We start from the raw sequence: 20,087 nt of genomic DNA on the forward strand, positions 1-20,087 counted from the left end.
TTGGTATGCCCGTGGGGGACAGGGTCCTTGTGGATGCTGGAATGGTGGGGGACCATATTGTTGATATGGGTACATCAATGGTGGTGAATGGTTGTTCCATCCTCTAGCTCCCTGATGATAGGGTCGTCGGTAGTTTTGGCGTGTACCCTTGTATCTTGGGTTTCTACCTCTGCTTGAATTCGAGCTGTTAGATCCAGTATCTGATGAGTCGTCATCAGTGGTGTTGTTTTTGGAGGGGAGCATATGTGTTTGGAATGATTTGAAGTATGTGTGCTGTCGTGTGTGTGAGATGCCCGAGGGATAATACACCCTCAGCACTATGAATAAATAAGGAAATATACCAATAGTTGGAAATATACCAATAGTTCGTTTTGTCCTCAGAATGACTATGAGTGTAATACACTCCCCCCGTTTTTGCTTGGATACTATGCCACTATGTGAACCACGCAATCAAGCTGGTCTTGAACTGTATGTGAAGAGTCTTTTTTATGTGCTTTAACAAAATTGCATTTTTCTTTTTTTCCCCTTCTTTTTCCCTTTCTCTCCACAGGGACCACAATAGGTCTTTTTTACGCTTCACCTGGGCCCACTCAAGCCCAGAAACAAAACTTGGTAGCCGATTTTTGCTCCCTAGTTTAGGACTTTAGGCATACAATATTCATCTAGAATGGAGTACTGTCAGTAGGGACAATCTTAGGTCCTGATGAGTAAGCAGGAGGGGACTGCTTATGAAACATGTCATGTCGACCAAGTAGATAACGTATTCCGTTCTACTTTCTTCAAACCCCTTTTTAATGTTCCCAGCCAGAGAAGTCAATAAATATATCTTTTCTACTAGCCAGGGAATTTTTATAAATGTTTTAAGTCTTTCTCACCTCACTAAATTAGGTCCCTACACTCACCACTCACCACTGCCGCCACATCTCACATAGCCTAACGTCAACTTTTAAGTGCTCCCACGTAGCTCGTAGGTCGTAGCACGCCCCGCCCCGTAGAGGGACGGGAAGACCCCTATGATGAAGCATGACACTATGGGATTCATAGTGTGTGAGGGGTATTTTAAAAGCACATAGTGCTCTCCTTTTGCCACCCGCAAAGAGAGCCCATCCTACAACCCTTAATCTTCAACTTTATACAGAAAATAATCACTTTCTTTCACATCAAGTTCAAAACACTTCATTCTGACAATATTTTCACCCATAAAAGTAGCATAAATACAGCAAATAAAACATTTCAGAAAAGTTAAAAGACATATATCAAAGGAAATAAGCAAAGTTTAGACCAATAAAGTACCACGTGCCTTTACAGCACGAGTTAAAAATAAGCCTACATGTAAACAGATTCCTGCATCAGATAATTGCAGAACCAGTAAAAATAAGGCTCTACACTGCCTAATGTTATGATACTCCTTTTTAAAAAGAGGGATTAATAACTGCCTGTTATAAAATTCATAACATTTACAAAACAGCAAAATGTGTCTAATCGTTTGGCCAGTTTTACCATTACACGGGCCTAGAGTAGCAGCAAAGTTTGGCTGATAGTCAAACAGAAAACACAAAAAGTATTTAATAGTATCAGCTCTAAACCTAAATAACAAAGAGCACACCCATGACCCACATGGCTGCCACAGATAGAAAGGGGGGAATCCTGGGACTCTCGGAGGCAGGTATGACATAATCAGAGTTTTCCCTTCTATACTTCTAAAAAGTCTTTCCTTTGTAAAGTCAGAAAAAGTCAATGCTACTTTCTTATTTTTTAAACTTGAACATAAATATGGCTCGACAAAAGCCCTCTGCATACCAATTCTACCAATTTCTAATTCTGCATATGCAAACAAGGGGATTCCGGGGCCGTCATCACAAGAGAGGCAATCAAGTTATATCCCCTAGTCAACGATGCATTCTCATTACTCCAGATTGACAACCAGAATATTAGAGGTCTGACACCAATGTAATCGGTTATATAATGTAGGTTGAGTTCTTCATGGCAGATGATGTAGAGGGTAGATTTGGTACTCCAAAAAGCTGCATCCAAAACTTGTTTTCTTATTATTATATGGGTTTGCAGTTTGGAACCCCCACAGTTCTGCTCCATAAATAGCAGTAGGAATACATTGGGATTTATAAATCTGCAGCCTGATGCTAATTGTCCGTCTTCCCGAGGTTAATGAAGATGGCAAAGAGCCGGTTGCGTTAGAAAACTTCATTCGGCGAAGCACAATACCAGGTGTCCATGCTCCAGATGCGGAAAACATAGCTCCCAAATATGGGAAGCTATTAACACTGGTAGAACAGTTTACGCCCACTGTCGGCGATAAGAGCTTGATACAACGTGGGCCACATGCCATAATGTTGGACTTCGATAAATTAGTGCATAGATCACGATTGGCCATAGATTCAACAAAGGCAAATACCAAAACGTGCTGTGATTTGGGCATACGCGCCATAAGCATGGCATCATATGGATTTAAGAGTGTAGGTAGGAGACCCCCTAAACTACAGCGACAATTAATATGTCAAATTAATAATAAAGGGGCCACACACACCCTTTTCTGACACCCCTGCCAATCTCTATATCATCTCCATTATCACTAATTTTGACCCTAGCTCTCATGTGCAAACAAGCAAGAAAGCGAACAAGGAAAGCACCAAGCCACGCAACGCAACAACAGCATTTGTCAGAATTTGGGTCGACTGACACAGTCAAAAGCGGCAGTTAAGTCCATGAAAGCCAGGTACAGAGGTATTTGCTTTGCAATGGTGTATTTCCCTATTAACAGCTTCAGATTTACATATTGCTGAATTGTCCCAATCTTGTTCCAGAATCCATATTCAGAAGCATGCAAGATGGCTCCACTTCAGCCCACTCCTGGATTCTATTATATATAACACGCCCTAGGATCTTAATGGTGGTATCAATCAGCGACATTGGTCTGTAGTAGCTGGGGTCATGTGTATTGCCATTCTTAAATATGGGGACAATAGTTGAGATACACCAGGAAGTAGGCATGTCTGAATGTGCAAGGTTACGAAATACTTTATTCCAAGTTCATTTTAAATAAATCAACCGGAACTCCATCCGGCCTAGGTGATTTTACCCCTACACTTTGTGAGATGGCCTCTTTCACCTCAGTCAGTTATCTTCACATCTGCCAGTTTCCTTCTATCAATACTAATAATATCCTCCAATGGAGGGACAGCATAAACTTTTCTGAAGTGGGCTTCCCGTACTTCACTAATAATATGGCAGGAACCTGGCAAAACTGATTGATTTTTACGTCTCATATCAGAGTCCATGGCCCAAAAATGTCTGCAGTCTTTTGTACAGGCTGCCTGCACTAATGGGTCACATTGATTTCTTATAACTACCTGCCATCGTTTGGCCGTGGCAGCCTTGTATTACGTCCTCAAGATGGTAACTAGTGCTTAATCTCTTGGCTTTTTACCAAGTGCTAGTCTCATATCCCGATTAGCCACAGTATAATCATGATTGAACCAGCCATGTAACTAATTAGGGGGCCGCACGGGTATGAGAAGGGCTCTTTTGACACTAGAGCAGAGATCACTAAATGCATTCACAATATGGTGTCCGGTGTCCTCTTCGCTAAACAGACTTCCACCAATCTCATATTCTCTTTTAATACTACTTCTCGGGTTCGGGTGGTATCACGCATTCTTCATATCAACTTTAGATTATTTGTTGAAAGTCCCAATCTCTCTCTTATGTATTTTCCTGGGAACCAGTAAGAGGGCAACCTCAAGAGGATTACGGTCGCTAAAGGTAAATGGAACAACAGACCCATACATAAAAATCTCATTCAAGCTCCTTGTGACAAATATATAATCTACTGCAGACGGTGTTCCTTTGACTTTATAAGTAGGTGGGGCGATGATGTTCTTCTCTGCAATTTCCATTTTGTCCACTAAGTCAAAAGATGTTAATATAGTCTGCAACTCCAGGTTTCTTGAATCCAGCCCACCCACAGTGGGCACTAGAGTGTTTCAGAATGGAGGGAATGAACATAAAAATCGCCAGCAAGACACAAATACGGTGCATGACCTAGGGTAAAATCATTATCAGATAATTTAGTAAGGTAGTTGGACAATTCTAAAAACTTTGGATTGGGTAGTTTGATAAAATCAGTGTTATAAAGGTTAACCAAGTGACGGTTAAGATGGGTTTTCCAATGTATACACAAGATGTCCACATGACTGCCTAGAGTTATATTCAGGCTCACTGCCAGCCCATTGGCTGCTCGACCGCAACGAGATTTAGTAACTGGGATACTAGAACATTGAAACCGATCAATAAGAGAAAGCACAACCTCCCACGTCTCCTGCAACATGACAATATCATAACTCTTGATGAATGATAGTCAATCAGACAAGCGTAGCTTGGAGCATACATACGCACCAGACTATCAAAAAATAAACTTTTGCAGTGAAAATATGTTCTGGTGTTTCACCTACAGCTAGGATCACACCATGGTCGGGAGGAAATTTAGTTGGGATGTATCGAAGCCATATTCAACGGTGTGATTTTAGTTTACAATATACCATTGTTAAAAGTTGCTTGAATTTAATGGAAGTCTTTAAAAAATTACGCATTTAGCTGCATCTGCTATCTTGACTTATTAGTTTACTATCCTCATTTTAACTGATACATTTAAATATGACAATTAGTTTCTCCATTTTGACAGTGTAAATTGAGACAATTGTTTTTTATATAAACACTGCCTTGGTGGTCATTTATTACATGTAGACTGCACCCTCACTTCAACCATATTAAGATGTTTTCTATTTCCACTGCTGACCCTTTTCAAGTGTTAAGTGGAACCGACATTCAGGCTTGCAAATAGCGGATTCAAGTTCAAGAAAGTTACAGCAGTGACAAAGGAGCTCTTCCCGTGCAAAACGTTCCTCTCAACTATGCAAAAAGAGCTATAAGAATTAGCATTATAGATATTTAGGTTTTAACTCTGAGTCCAACTGCCTTAGCTGGAGAGCTGTTTGTTAAATCATGAAAATTTATTAGAAGACTGATTAACGCAGATAGGGCTTGACACAAGCAATCTTAGATAGAGATGTTCCAGAACCTCAAAGCTTCCTAGAATAACATTTTTGGGCAAAGAAGCCTTACTTACTGTTGGGATACACAAAGACGAGTACAGTGGATGAAGGAAGGTATAATGCGGACAAAGAAACACTTTTTGTGAAGAAACATTAAACTGGTGCTGTGAAACAAATAAGATTAATTGTCAAATACGTTGTAAGGGATGGATGCAAAGATACAAACTAACATGCAGTATATAGGGAATTGGCCTGAATGAGGAAGGAACTGCCTCATAAATACATCAAATGGGTCGACAAACAGAGAATTACCTACCCCATCTTCTTCCTCAATGATGTCCTTTCCAATGGAGGCCAGTGTCGTCCACTTGCAGTTATTAGTTGCTCTGACAGCACAGCGTTTGTGAGCTTTAAACTTGCAAACTATAGCGAGAGTAAGGCAAACCAAGAGAGATGCAGAGCAAGAAAGGAGATGGAAGAAGAAAGAAATTGAAAAGAGATGTTACAAGGGTGGATGCAAGTGACATCAAGCAACATCATGCAATGGAAGGAGGCTCAGGTCATTTCAACATCAGTTTAGAGAAACAAATTAAGGCGATTGGCAAGGGAAAAGGGCAAAGGGGTTGAAGACCAAGAAAGAGGACAATAACAGGTGGAAGACAGGTAAAACCAGAAAAGGAGAAAGGGAAATGAGGGAAACAGAAAGACCTCAAGAGAATAAATTGTGAAAAATGCAATAGAAACACATAATAAGTAACATATTCAAAATGCTGCACTATTCCCATAGGAAATGAGAACAGAGAGGAAAAAGAGACATGAAGGGAAAGAAAGATGGAAACAACTGGAGGGAGGGAAAGGGAGAGAAAGAGGGAAAGACCATAGGGGAAACAATAAGGACAAAATTGCAAAAGGAAAGATACCATGGTAATCTTCTATCCATAAAGCCTAGTCAGTAAATAGTGAGAAACTAGAGAAGCACCAAGCTGGAGAATGTCAGAGAATATAAAAAGGATTCAGAAAAGAGGAGAAAAACAATGAGAGAGCTAGCACCGGAAAAGCAGCAGCATTCATGTTTGCACAGTGACATTTTATCACACTTGAATCATTTAACCCCTTCTTCTGGGGTTAAATATCTACTCAGCAGAACTGTAATCGGAAAAAGTACGATTTTTTAACATCTCACAGCAAAAGGGCATATGAAAAACACAAGGTGTAAATGTATTTTGTGTTTAATTTTATATTTATTTATGTATGCGCTCTGGAGCCCGTTCATTGCTTAACATTTGTTGGCTTCATTGTCACTCTTATTTGCTGCCTTCTAATTGGACAGTGCGTACTGGCTTCCCTTTCTCTTCTCTGGGCTGGAGCATGGACCAACTACTGATTGTTTTAGCTTGAATGCTGTCCTTCTGCTGATCGCACTGTGATTGAGGTACTGTTTTATTTTTACTTCCCTGTCATCCTTGTTGAATCTCTTGCCATGTATAGCTACGTTATACTATTTCGCAGGTATTTCAAAGAAATCTTTTTCTCCTTAAAATGGATGTACACTGTGAAAATAGAATTTAACTGCTTGTATTGTGACAACAGAAGTTAGCTGCTTTTAAATGTGTTTTAACTTAAGACATTGACATATGTGCAATTGTTTTCTTTAGGATTTTTTGCCTAATGTCATATTTGTTTCCTTTTTCATACATGAGGAGATTAACAGATTTACTCCGACTCATAGAAGTGTTGTGCCGAGACCTAACAAGGATTGGCAAAGCCAATAGGTCTCACCTTTGAGACTATTGGCTTTGTCATTACCTTTTGTTCCTGCTGCACTGCAGCAGGAGCATTCACTTGTAGCTATGCTGTATAGCATTGTGGCTGGTTTGCAGCATGGCTAAAATATAATATTTATAAACAAGCATTGGCAAAGCCAATAGGTATCTGCAATGGCGGAGCTCTAGCCATTGGCGTTGTCAATGGTATAGATCGCATAGGATTAAATACAAACACATTGTCTATGGAAGTCCACACAGAAATACAGTCAACTGAATATGTACTTTTGCATGCATTACACAGTTTCGGACTTCTCTCATACTGAATTGCCTTGTAAGGGTTACCATTATCAATGTAATACGTAGTAATAGAAAAATTATATATTAATTGTTGAAGATTTTGGCCAGCATTGGGCATTGTATGGCAACAATAGTATATCGTTATCTGCAACATGCTTGACTGTGATCTACAAAATGGGTGCAGTATTAAAAAGCGTTTCAGCGGTCATCAAAGCTGGAGCAGCGTGTGTACTAAGGCTGGTTCAGCCCAGTAGTCCTACTTCTGTGTCAATGCACAGGTGCTCTGCAGGAGGGATGACTGCGGCTTACTCTGATGAGGATCAGTATGACGCGTGGCTGGTGGAGTCTATCCGGTTGTGAACAATAAGGGCGTTGATGTGAAACATTCATTGAAGGGATGCGTGTGCGCAACATAAGGGAAGATGGAATTTGTCATCACCAGGGGAGGGGGTCTGTCTCTTCGTGATAGTGGAGGGGATAAACTGGGTTGTTGTACTGAGGTAATAAGCACAATGGGGGGGGGGTTCCTATATCTAAAACATGCTCAAAAAACTGACACGCCTCATTAAAGTTCCCAAACTGCTATTTAAAATAGGTGCACAGCGTAATGCTACAGTCATTCTGTTCCAACGCCTCTGTGCAACCTCACACTGTACAATGGAGCAAAAAGATGCAGTTCTGCATCATCATAACTGTCCAGAGAGCTCCAACCTGCAGACTAGCTTGTCTATTGCATTGCAACATTTATATATTGCGCTTACTACCTGTGTATCTCACTAAAGAACTCGTGTACATGGGTAGCATGAGACATCATATAGGGCTTGGTTGGAAGTGAGAACTGTTCCCAGAAAAATAAAAAAAGTAGTCCAGATACAATGGCCTACAATGCCCAATGCATAGGTTTAAATTTAGTTGAGCAGTGGACTCAGGGATGGCTAAACACCGGAAGAGGCATGACATATGGATGTCCTTGACAAATGAGGAGGAAGAAAAATGGAGCAACGATTATGCCAGCAAATGTACGAGTTACTTACCTTCGGTAACGGTGTATCTGGTAGAGAGGATTCTAGCCGCAGATTCCTTAACGTAGAATTATCCCAAGGCGTGAGACTGGATCCGGCAAATTTTCTTTGCCCCAGTATCTTCGCGCGCCGGAGGGGCGGTACCGCGTGACTCCGCCCTGACGTCATCCACGGGGGTGACGTCAGCGAGTTCACATAAGCCCCACCCTGGCACGCCGGCGTCAGTTTTGTTCAGAGAACTTTTCCGCGCCACAATACGGAGCCATCACAAACAAAACTGTTAGAATATGGGAACAGTGTGCGAAAAAAACAGAGAAAACAAAAACACCCAGCATAGGACAGAGCTATACAATAGCTACAAGTACCCCACTTAGGGTATGACACGTCCCAAAGTAAACATGGGAACCGCTCTTAGGGAAAAAATCCTGCATTCGAGAACAAGAACATAAGACTTGTTGCAGGAACCAGAGACGGCTTAGCAATCAACCAAAAAATACACACTTGCCAAAAAGGCTGAACCAGCAGCCAACAGAATAGAGGGGCCAACCAAGGGACCTCGAAGGCACGTCAAATCACACAGAATATATAAATGGCCCACTCAAAAACAGCAGATTCCAAGAGCAGGTGGGATAACGCCTCCCATCAAGCTCGCAAGATCAACAAGCCAGCCTACGGAGGGGGAGGCAGACAGAGTCCTGCAAGGAGAGGCTGAATGGCTGAGTCTGCATGAGTGTTAAACAAAAGGACCCCCATCAAAGGGCAGGTCAACCAGATGCTCCCTAATATTTTCAGGAAAAACAGCATCCCACAGCAAGCATGGCAACGGAGAGCCACAGAAGTGGCCATAGCACGACCGAGAGCATCGTCACCATTCAAGGTCGCACAGAGGATAAACGCAGCCAACTCCCGACCATCCAACACATGGTGCCATAGATCAGCATGGGCCCCCTCATGGGAGACATGAGAAAGAAGGGACTCCGCCGAATCCCACAGGCTGGAGGTAGCCTTTGCCAACACACAAAGAGTTTTGAGCGCCCGCAAAGCAGCACTGGATGAAGCGAAGATGTTAAGCCCTCAGGAATCCAACCACCGGGCCTCCCGAGACGGAGGAAACAACACCATAGGCAAGGACGGAAAGGCAGTCCGCAGAAGAGAGCCTAGAGTGGAGGGGTGGAAGGAAAGGCAAACAGGGTCGTGCGGCACAGGACGATGCAGGAGCGGCTGAGGAACCGGATCATCCGTGGCAGGACGTCCCCGAGCCCCCAAAGAGAATTATGGAGCGACGCTTCAAAAGGAAGGAACAGCTCCCGTCCACCAGAGCCCTGGTGGAGAACCTCGAAGAGATTATCTGTAGAGAAAGGGGTGACAGGCTTGCCCATCCGAAAAATGCCAGCAGCCATGGGAATAGCCCAAATGAACGCGACACTGGCCTCCGTACGGTGCCGCCGGGGAGAAAGCAATTCCTACGTGGGTGACGGCTGCAAACTGAGCCCTTCTTTCCCAAATCCAGCTATAGGGGGGAGCGGCCAGCCACAGAATGGTGGGGGGGTCCACGGACGAGTGGGGAACCTGAGGGGACCCCGGGGAGGGTGGAGAAGCCAGTGGAGGGTCCAACCGCAGACTGCCGAAAGGAGGGGCCAATGGCTTAGGCCGCCGGACGGCGAGGAGCCCCCCCTGGAACATGCCAGTGAAAAGGCAACAATGCAGCGTCCTGTCTCCAGAGAGGAAGAAACCAGCAGATGACAAACCTCCGGAGAGGAGGGAACCTCCTCAGAAGACGAATCACAGACCAGACGCAGACAGCATCGTGGAATCCGCCACAGGCGTGATGCCGACTGACACCGGATAGGGCTCCTCCACCACGTGCTCCCTAGGAGAATGGGGTGGGGTAGAAGCCGATGCGGCTAAGGAATGGCACCAAAAAGGCGCCAGCTCTACCTTACTCGGGGCAGCCGCATGCAGAGAGGACCGAGAGGGACTTGGGAAAGCACCCCAGGCTCCGCCCTCTACCTGCGGCAGTGCCAAGGCCAGGGAGGATAGCCTCCAGCGCCAAAGCTATACCTGCTGAGCCTCTGGAGAGGCAGCCGCCTGCTCCGAAGGCCGAAGGGGACTCGGGGTCAAGCCCTGAGTCCCGGCAACCTCCTGCGATGCCACAAGGAGCCCCATAGGGATGTGCGGCAAGGCAGGGATGCCACAGGTCAAAGAGCAGAGCCCAGAAGGACCCCCCTCAACGACACCACCCTCTTACAACCTGAACTGAAACCTTCGGCACCGTGGCCGAAGCCACCGGCGACTCCGCGGAAGGCCCCCGGGAGGCAAGGGATCCGCGGACGTCTCAGGAGGTGGAGGAGGGGTCAAAGAAGCCTGCAGATCTACAGCATAGGCTGTCATTTGGGCCCTAGTCGCCCAACGCCCGGAAACGGCAGATAGGGTGGCACGACTGGCGGGGGCGCGCGACCCGAGGGGAGCCCGCGCCCTCCGCCGAACGAGGACAAGACCTCTGAGACAAACTACAGGACCTACCGGCTGGCGAGCAACGCCCTTGGGGCCAAGGCGCAGGGCGATGCCGCAGACGGAATCGGAGGTTCCTGGCCTCCGAGGTAGGGGACGGACACTGGGATGACACCGACTTGGACAAGCGGACAGACAGCAATTTCATACGGCGCTCCCGCCGGGACTTCGGTTTAAGGTGCTGACAAGCTTTGCAGTCCGTAGAGTCATGGTGCTCGCCCAAACACCACATACATATCAGGTGAGGGTCAGACATCGACATCTGGCGTGCACACTCCATACACGACTTGAAGCCCGAAGGAATTCGCACACTGTTCCACTAACCAAAACGTGAAAAAAAGGCCTGAAAAACAGGTCAGGAAACGATCCGGATCCGCGTTGCATGCGTAAAAGAGAAAAACTGACGTTGGCGCGCCGGAGTTGGGCTTATGTGACCTCGCTGATGTCACTGTTGCAGAGGACTTCAGGGTAGAGTTACGCAGTACCGCCCCTCCAGTGCGCTGAGATGCTGGCGCAAAGAAAAATTTACGGATCCAGTCTCATGCCTGGGGATAATTCTACGTTAAGGAATCTGCGGCTAGTAGTCTCTATCAGATAAGAAGCTTATGGGCGGTCTGTAAGCCCACAATGTAGATACAGTATGTCTCGGTTCGAGACAGGTCATGCACGCCATCTACAGCCAAGACCTAAAAAGGAGATCAGAGCAGATTTTCAAGTACTGAGTAGTTGAATTCCCACAGTAGTGCTGGTTAGTTGCTGGTGTTCCAGAAATTTGTTACAAATGAATTACACTCCCTGATTTCTGTCAGAAGGGGAGAGAGTCTCATGTTGTCTGGAACAAAGGCAATAGGCAATCACCCGCCCTTTAAATTAATTTCAGTTTATTCGTAAAACTGACCTTACAACGTGTGGAAGAAAATCTGTCACATGGGATAAGTATGCCACAGCAAGTACACTCCTCCAAATTATGCCCTGCTAAATATCTGGGCCCAGCAATCATGAATCCTGGTCCTTTGGCTAATCACCCAAAGGTTTAGAGAACCAACCCCCACCACGCCTGATGGTGAGCAGCTCCACAATGTATCCACACCACAGGAGGCAACCACCGGGAACAGTACACAACTAAAAATGTTTTACTTATTGATTTCCTATAATCAGCTGATGCATTACATTACAGCTTTAAATGGCAGACACCATCACTTCGTTTTGTATCCCAGTGATATAGTGATTTTCCTATAAAGTCTGCTCAAGTTCCCGGATACTGTGAAAGAAACTAGTACTTGCAGTGGAATTGTTTTAGATCAATCAGTTTCAGACCTCAACAAAATTGGTAATTTAGGACTTAGAGCCTTAAATAAAAACAGAACACTGAGCCAACTCTCCTTATTGATCGGCTAAAGTCCAGTCTGAACCCATCCCACACATCCATGTGTTTCTATAGTATTATATATTACAAAAGAAACAAGGGAACCCAACGGCAATATGGCAGGGACATCGGGTGCGTAGATTGTTACTAAAGACAATGGTCCCTAGACAATAACGATTATGAAGCAATCTAATAAACATATGCTAGATAGACAATATGTTCTTTGTCCAGCGGGACAGAATTACATTTTTAGGTTTCGCCTGGGGCACGGGGCTTTAGCTCCGCCCCCAGGAGAAAGCTTTAGTTTTCAGTATGGGGGACTTGAATCCGCCCTCTGTTCCATTGGCTAGCTCCATAAATGGAGGCTAGCCATTGGAACAGAGATCTGTCCGTCATGGCCGGACCAGATTTGTGGGCGTTCCTGCATTTTTTTCCCTCTCCACCCTTTTTGAATCGTCATTGGGCGGTGGGCGGAGTTTCGTTTTTTTTTTTTGGTGTTTGTTTTCCTCATTTCATGTCGACCACGGCCGCCGGAAGAAGTCCAGGTGAGTGCGTTCCTTTCCCCCCCTCCCGCTGTCCGTGTCTTTCCTGCCCCCCCCGCTGTCCGTGGCTTTCCCGCCCCCCCTCCCGCTTCCGTGGCTTTCCCGCCCCCCCCCCCCGCTTCCGTGTCTTTCCCGATAAATATACTGTTGCAGAAGACCTAGGTCTTCACACTTTAGTCACCAGCCACCTTGAAGTACTAAACCTACGGCACCCGCATCCACATGGCATCAGCATGCTTTTCTGTGCTATATTTAACGCACTCGCGTAGCTAGGGGGGGGGGGCGGACCGCCCCAGGCGGCACTGTTTTGGAGGCGGCGGCCGCGTGGCACTGGTGGCCCGTTGCGGTGGCTTTCAATTTTATAATTTATTTGGGACACACTGTCACCAGTGCCGCGCGCACGCAGCAAACTCACGTGACCTTCTACGCTGCACGCTGGTGTGGTGCGTGTGCGAGGTTAGAGCATGCAGTCTCTGTCTGTCTCTCCCGGGCAATCCGCGCAGTCCCAGAACATTCGCTCTCACTTGAGCGCTGTCATCCGATACTGGATTGCACAAAAGGAGAACCACTCCTAAAAAGAGGAGACCAACTCCTTAAGACCTGGGGAATCGTAGCGGTTACACTTCGCCACCGGCGCCGTTACAATGCTTGACAACATTAAAGCATTTGTAAATGCGAGCGCTATACGCTCGAACAGTTCCCCTTAAGTCCGTTGGCTTGACTTAGTTCAAGCACTTCATGGCCAACTCCTGTTGTTGTAGCTGCCGGCACTGGATACGCCCCCGCCGCCTCAGCATCATAAAAGCGTTCTGGATTCCAGCCTTCCACTTCCTGGGTGCGGCCAGGTAAGATTGAGGCTGGGCCCGTGCTGTTCCCGCTCGTGTGGGCGCCACTCGCAAAGGCCCCTGCAGTATCTGTGGCGCCTTTTGAGTGCCAGCACTAGTTTTGCTTCCTAGTTCGGTTTTGTTACCGTGCACCTACAGGCACACTTCGAGAGCATGGTCTCCCCAATCGGGTGCAGTCTCACAAGGGCACACGCTTCCGCAGCCCCCATTATCTCATGCTCCAGACTTTATGGCAGATGAACCCTCTTAGCCCTACCAGGTGGCCCGGGGAAATATTTACTGTATTTTAAGAGAATGTGAGTGTCTTAAGGAAAGGTATCCGCATCCCATGTCCCGAGAAGTGGAAAGCGCCAGGATTTTGGAGTGAAAGATTTTTAGAAAAGGGACATTTCTAGTAGCGTCAATTATTGGGCCGGGACTCAAGGGGTCTGAGCACTTTCAGTTTAAGGGGGCCTCGAAACTGGTCTCCATCTGGCTCATTTACCAACACAGGTTGGTAAATGGCAGTACAGAACTCTAGATTCATGGCAGCCTCCGTACTTCTGCCATTGGACGGGTGTGCCTGCACCTGTCACCTGTAGTGTCAGCCGTTGGCAATGCAAATAACAATGCCATTTATTTATAAGTAAAAAAAAAATGTCATGAGCAATGCCAATAGCTCGAACTTTTCCAAAGGCGAAACCATTGCATTGTAAATGCTTGTTTAAATAGGCTTTGGGAAGAGGAATCTGGTTGACAGACTTCAATTACAAGTAACTTCTGTTATTGATACGCACCACTCTGTGGCCCATATGTTTAATTAAAGAAGACACCTTCCACGGCCATTGCGCCCTGCACCAGCACAACCTCTGGCATATATTACCGGAATGTCTAATATTATTTGCACTCGGGCATGCTTATATTTTCTGTCCTGAGGATGATCCCATGTGTTCCGATTAGGGATCGAAACGTCGTCGACACTGCATGTACCATATGTATCTAAATGTTGTGGATTACAATGTTACTTTCGTGTAATTTAAGTCTGTCAACCAGTATGGAATACAGACTGCTTTCCCTTGCCTGAAACCCCCCACCCTCTTGCCCACTTTTATGTTGTCGTAATTTGTTTGTGAGTTGAACGCAGGTTGTGTCCCACTTGTATTTATAACTGATTCCTCTTCACAAAGCCTATTTAAAAAATAAATTCTGTCCTGCTGGACAAAGAACATATTGTATATCTAGCATATGTTTATTAGATTGCTTCATAATCGTTATTGTCTAGGGACCATTGTCTATAGTATTATATAGCACAAACTCGATCTGAAGGAATTGGAGCGCTTTTACATGAGCACCAGTTACATTACACAAGGACACATTCATTTTTGGAAGGCATGGGAACATTAAGTGATTTTTCCAGAATCACAGGATGTTGAGCTGATGCCAAGACTCAAACCTGTTTCCCCAGCTTTAAAGTCAGCAGGTCTGGACATTACGCCCCCTCCTCTCCCCCAAGAGATTGGATTTCTTTTTACAACTGTACTAGAAATGTCTCCAGGCACCAAGTCTCCCTTTCCTGCTATGCTACGGGCTAGCACAGATGAATGTGAAGTGGGTACACAAAAGCAGAAATGTGCACAACCAGTAGCCAAGTAAGGCAACCATGGGCTTTAATGCAAACATGGAAAATGGATCCCTATATGTGACCCTACACTTCCAGTCTGTTTAACTCTTGCAGGTTGACACTGTTTCCTATCTTTTTCGGCCTCCTTTCACCCTTTTCTGCCCCTCATAATTTCTTAGTCTGGTTTAAGGCTAATGATGAAAAAAAAAATCCATTCATGTTGCAAACTCTCTTCCAACCCTAGTGGCTTTTTAAAGAGGCTGGCCTGTGTAGAAATGTTAGGGCCCGGTTTTATACTGAAACCATATCATATGCAAATGAATTGCGTCAGCTTTGTTTTAAAGGGTTGGCGAATGTACGAGAGGCAGCTGCCCATTACAAGTCTGTTCTGTTCTTGTGCCTTTCAATGGACTTGTCGACACTCTGACGACAAACTTTCATATGTGGCATCACAGCACTGATCAATACAAGGGCAATTTGGATGCAATGAAAGCAACTAAACTTGTATGAAAGCAAAAACCTAAATGCCCTTCTAGGGATATGTGCCCTAAGAATACCCTCTTTCAAATGGTTAGTGCACGAGCAGCTAAGAATTCTTAGATGGTGAAAAAGAGATTCTTGCATGAGCGGTCTGTGAGATGTCAACATTTTTGAATTTGGAGTGTATGTTTCTGCATACATTCCAGGAAACTTCGGCTTCTGAAAAAGTAGTAGACTAGACACAATACTCATTCTCAAACTGTACCGTGCCTCAAATTACATTAGCCAGGATCTGTGACTGTTTGGAATAAAGGCAACTTTTCTTTACCAAAAGCCTAAATTTTTTTCACCTTAGGGCATGTTTGGAAGTGAGAACACAGTTCAGAAAAATAAAACAGTGGTCCCGAAACAATGCCTTACAATGCCAGCTGCGTATGTTTAAATGTAGTTGCATGATATGCTCGGGGAGGGCTAAACACAGGTAGAGGTATGACATATGTATGACCCTGACAAATGGGGAGGACGAAAAATGGAGCAACGATTGTGCCAGCAAATCGGAAGCCTATGGGAAGGGTGTAAGCCCACGATGTGAATACAGCGTGTCTCGGTTCGAGAGAGTGCATGTGTGCTGTCTAGAGCCTAGAAGACCTCTAAAGCAGTTGATGCATCCAACAATAGTGAGATTTTAAAAATATAAAAGGGCATTAGTCCTGGCTGTATCCTAGCTCTATTTTAAATTCGTTTTAACTACATTGCAAAGCATCTGCACTGCTGTACAGCATGGCTACAAAACATTGCCAAAGTCAATTGCTCTCATAGGCAAGCCATATTGGCTTTGCCAGTGTTTGTTTCTATTCTGCCTACGGACCACCACTTACATCAATGCAGCCATAACTGAAGATCTTCAAAAAAAATTATCAGAAAGCTGACGTAGCTGCAAAAATAATATAGAATTAATACCCTATGTATATAAGTTTTATGGGATGTAACATTTGGGAGCCTCGGGAGAAGTGTGAAGCACCGGCCAGGGCTGATGACTCCGGAGCATCGGGCTCACGGTTCGTTCACCGGCAGCATCCCAGCCCAGCACCATGTGACTCCGGGCAATAGCTCGCTTAATTTCCCCGATGGCCCCCAGCGCCTTGAGGCCCTTAGGGGTGATCCATATAGAGCAATAAGTAGAAAAACGGCCACAAGTGTTTTTTCTCTCCAGGTTTCCAGGTTGTGCCCATCATGGAAGTAGCACAAATAACACTCCGAGGCAGTTTTGCATGTGGAGATGACCGGACAATTCAGTGCGCTAAGAGAAATTATATCTGCTCAAAAAAGGTCACAGAAACCGTTTTCGTATTTTATTTTCAATTAAAAACTGCAAAACTAGTAATCTATTTTTACCAACCATTTATATTTTACACTCGATTCTACAGCAGCTCTAAGAATGAGGTTATTAGTCTAACGTTGTTGCTTCCTCCTAGTATTCTACTTAAGGGTTCAATCTCCTGTGAATACTTTCCTGAGTTTGCTTTTGCAGCAGTTGTGGAGATCTTCCCAGCCATGTCCATCATGTACCAGGGTGTCAGAAGCTGCATATACATAAAACTATTAAAATAATTCAGGATTTTGAGGCTTGGACTTGTCTTGTAAGAATTTTGTTTTTTTAAATAAAATGTACACATGATAAGCATACCTGATTGACCTTCTGGATACTGTCTTCATCCATTAGTCAGTTAAATTGTAATTCATATTTTGCTTGAGCTCACTACAGCATACAGCCCAGTCCTCTTGAGCCAATGGCTCCCTACACTGTTAATAAGAATACGATATGGCAAGTGGGCCTGTGCGCGAGTTTTTAGTACTTTGTTTTTCACTTTTACAAACTTCAATTTCATTTTTTTTCTTCTTTTTGTGAGATCCTAGGAGCTCCACACACACTACTGCTGGGTGACACAGTGAAACGTGAAGTGCACTGCATTGCGGGCACTGCGTCTGCTGCCATTTTCTTTCCACGACGGTCGCCCAATGTATTTCAACACTTCAGCCACTGTTGAACACTAAAATGTGACCTGTGCACTGACAGCCATCTTTGAATACTGTTTTCTCAGTCTTTACCATTTCTTAACAGTCCTGAGATGACCGACACATTCATCCTTCATGTTGGCCATATTGGAATGCAAGACAATGAGAAAAAACATTAAAAGGTTGCCACTAATGCACATCTTTGAATCCTTTTCCCCATACTTTACCTTTCCCATTTAGCAGGCATGTTGAGACCAACGTGAAACAATGTGATGGAACATTAAACAGCTGGATATTAAAGGGAAGAAACAACCAACATTGCGAAAGCTCATTAAAAGTGTTAATAGGTGAATAAGAACACAGTTCCTGCTCAAAGTGTTCCTTAATTTTTCTGCACTTTAAATGCTTGCTGAAATTCTGGTTATATGACAATAATTAATTATAACATTTAACCTTTTACAGTGCAAAGGAAGTATACTGTTGAAGTCAAGTTCTGATTAAGAAACCACATGAAGGCTAGCTGTTGGAGAGAGAAGTTCTATGTCAGACTTGGTTGCCTAGTAGAACTGACAGCCTTTAAAATAATCAGGAGCCTCTAAGCAGCCACCATTAGGTTGGAAACCAAATAAGTTAGAATGCCCATGCTGCTCTATCCGTTATTGGAAATACTGAAGGACAAATTTTAAAGCTATATGGAATGTGATTGTCAACGTCCCCCAGACACAAACCTGCTAATTCTATGTACTGAGAATTCCAGGGATGTTTTCCACCCTCAAAAATGCCTTAAAATCATAATCAGTGGAATGCTTGATTTCTTCAACAATAGTCTCACTAGGGTTAGGTCACTGTAATAAAGTGCATCACCCATGGGGGACGCCAAAAATCACCTGACTTTGCTGCTGCTGTTCACGGAGGAAGGAAGGACCGCTACCACTCGCGGAACCCGCTTCGCGGGTCCCGCATCGCCGCTGCTGTCACCGGATCTACAGGTAGCTGCTGGGTGTGTGAGCGTGAGACAGGGCTGCGAGTGTAGGAACCGGGACTCGCTTTCCCAGGAGTCCCGGTAATCCTCAGGCCGAGTCACCTGGCCCGCTCTCCCTGACCGCCCCGCCCAGCTGAAGCACCTTAAAAGACCCTGCCTCCCATAGCGTGTGGGGACGCCAAAAATCACCTGACTTTGCTGCTGCTGTTCACGGAGGAAGGAAGGACCGCTACCACTCGCGGAACCCGCTTCGCGGGTCCCGCATCGCCGCTGCTGTCACCGGATCTACAGGTAGCTGCTGGGTGTGTGAGCGTGAGACAGGGCTGCGAGTGTAGGAACCGGGACTCGCTTTCCCAGGAGTCCCGGTAATCCTCAGGCCGAGTCACCTGGCCCGCTCTCCCTGACCGCCCCGCCCAGCTGAAGCACCTTAAAAGACCCTGCCTCCCATAGCGTGTGGGGACGCCAAAAATCACCTGACTTTGCTGCTGCTGTTCACGGAGGAAGGAAGGACCGCTACCACTCGCGGAACCCGCTTCGCGGGTCCCGCATCGCCGCTGCTGTCACCGGATCTACAGGTAGCTGCTGGGTGTGTGAGCGTGAGACAGGGCTGCGAGTGTAGGAACCGGGACTCGCTTTCCCAGGAGTCCCGGTAATCCTCAGGCCGAGTCACCTGGCCCGCTCTCCCTGACCGCCCCGCCCACCCAAAACCCGCCCTTCGCTCATAAAAAGCTGTGATCCACGCTGCGCGGGAGCGCGCGGGAGCGCCCGGGGCTAAGCCCGGGCAAAGGGCGGGCCCTCTGTGGCCCTCAGAGGCCCGAGGAGACTGGACTGGGCCAGAAATCTTGGCTAGGCGCTCTGAGCTCCCTCCCGTCATTTCATTTGGTACACTCGGGTTATGTCCTGCCGTGAAACAAGAAGCATGGCCGCCGCAGGAGCTAAAAAACTTACAGGGACATTGGATGATTTTATCACTCGCACACACGCACTTATCGACGAAGGGATAATCCTCATGGACAGGAGAGTTTCCCAAGACCTGGCCATGGCCAAGCGTTCTTCCCTTGGCCTCATTGCTGAGGCTCAGACACCGAAAACGGATTCCCGGCGAGAAGCACAGGCGTTAGTACATCATCCCGGACCTAACAAGGACTTGGATGCCCTTAATCTCGCCCAGGACCTGGAGGCTTCACCTAACTTAGACATACTGACTGAAAGTGGAACGCAAAGCAGTGAAACAAATATTAGTAACCCTACAGTCAATCTAATAGAAAGAGCTCGGGTAGAAGGGGCAATCCCTAAACAAAAACGTAAAACTAACACCTCAACGGTCGTGAAAGGGAAGAAGGCTACTATTTTACCTAACCCTTGTATCGCTGAAAAACCCTCAGGCAGTCTACCTATCCCCATAGAGGGTCCACCTCCTAATAACCCTGGCCTACTGCTGAGTCTCCCTGATGATACCTTAATTGACCAAAGTCTGGAAGAAATTTTGCAACTTAGCGGCCCTACAGGTAATTCAATAATAACACCTCCATTGGAGGAGCCTGGTCCTAGCTCAAATAATACAATAATTTGGAACATGTTAAAAGCTCTA

At 45.7% G+C, this 20,087-nt stretch overlaps 1 protein-coding gene across 23 annotated transcripts in view; it reads right to left on the reverse strand.

The window, feature by feature from the left end:
• Nucleotides 1-20,087, reverse strand: part of DGKD (diacylglycerol kinase delta) — a 1,053,390-nt gene that overhangs the window by 721,643 nt on the left and 311,660 nt on the right. For all 23 annotated transcript variants that reach the window (XM_086943829.1, XM_086943836.1, XM_086943828.1 and 20 more), the window contains one exon: nt 5,386-5,492. In XM_086943829.1, coding sequence (XP_086799955.1) covers nt 5,386-5,492 — 107 coding nt within the window. The remainder of the gene's footprint in view (nt 1-5,385; nt 5,493-20,087) is intronic.

This window comes from Lissotriton vulgaris, chromosome 11 (genome assembly GCF_964263255.1).
Source record: "Lissotriton vulgaris chromosome 11, aLisVul1.2, whole genome shotgun sequence".
Classification (NCBI taxonomy): domain Eukaryota; kingdom Metazoa; phylum Chordata; class Amphibia; order Caudata; family Salamandridae; genus Lissotriton; species Lissotriton vulgaris.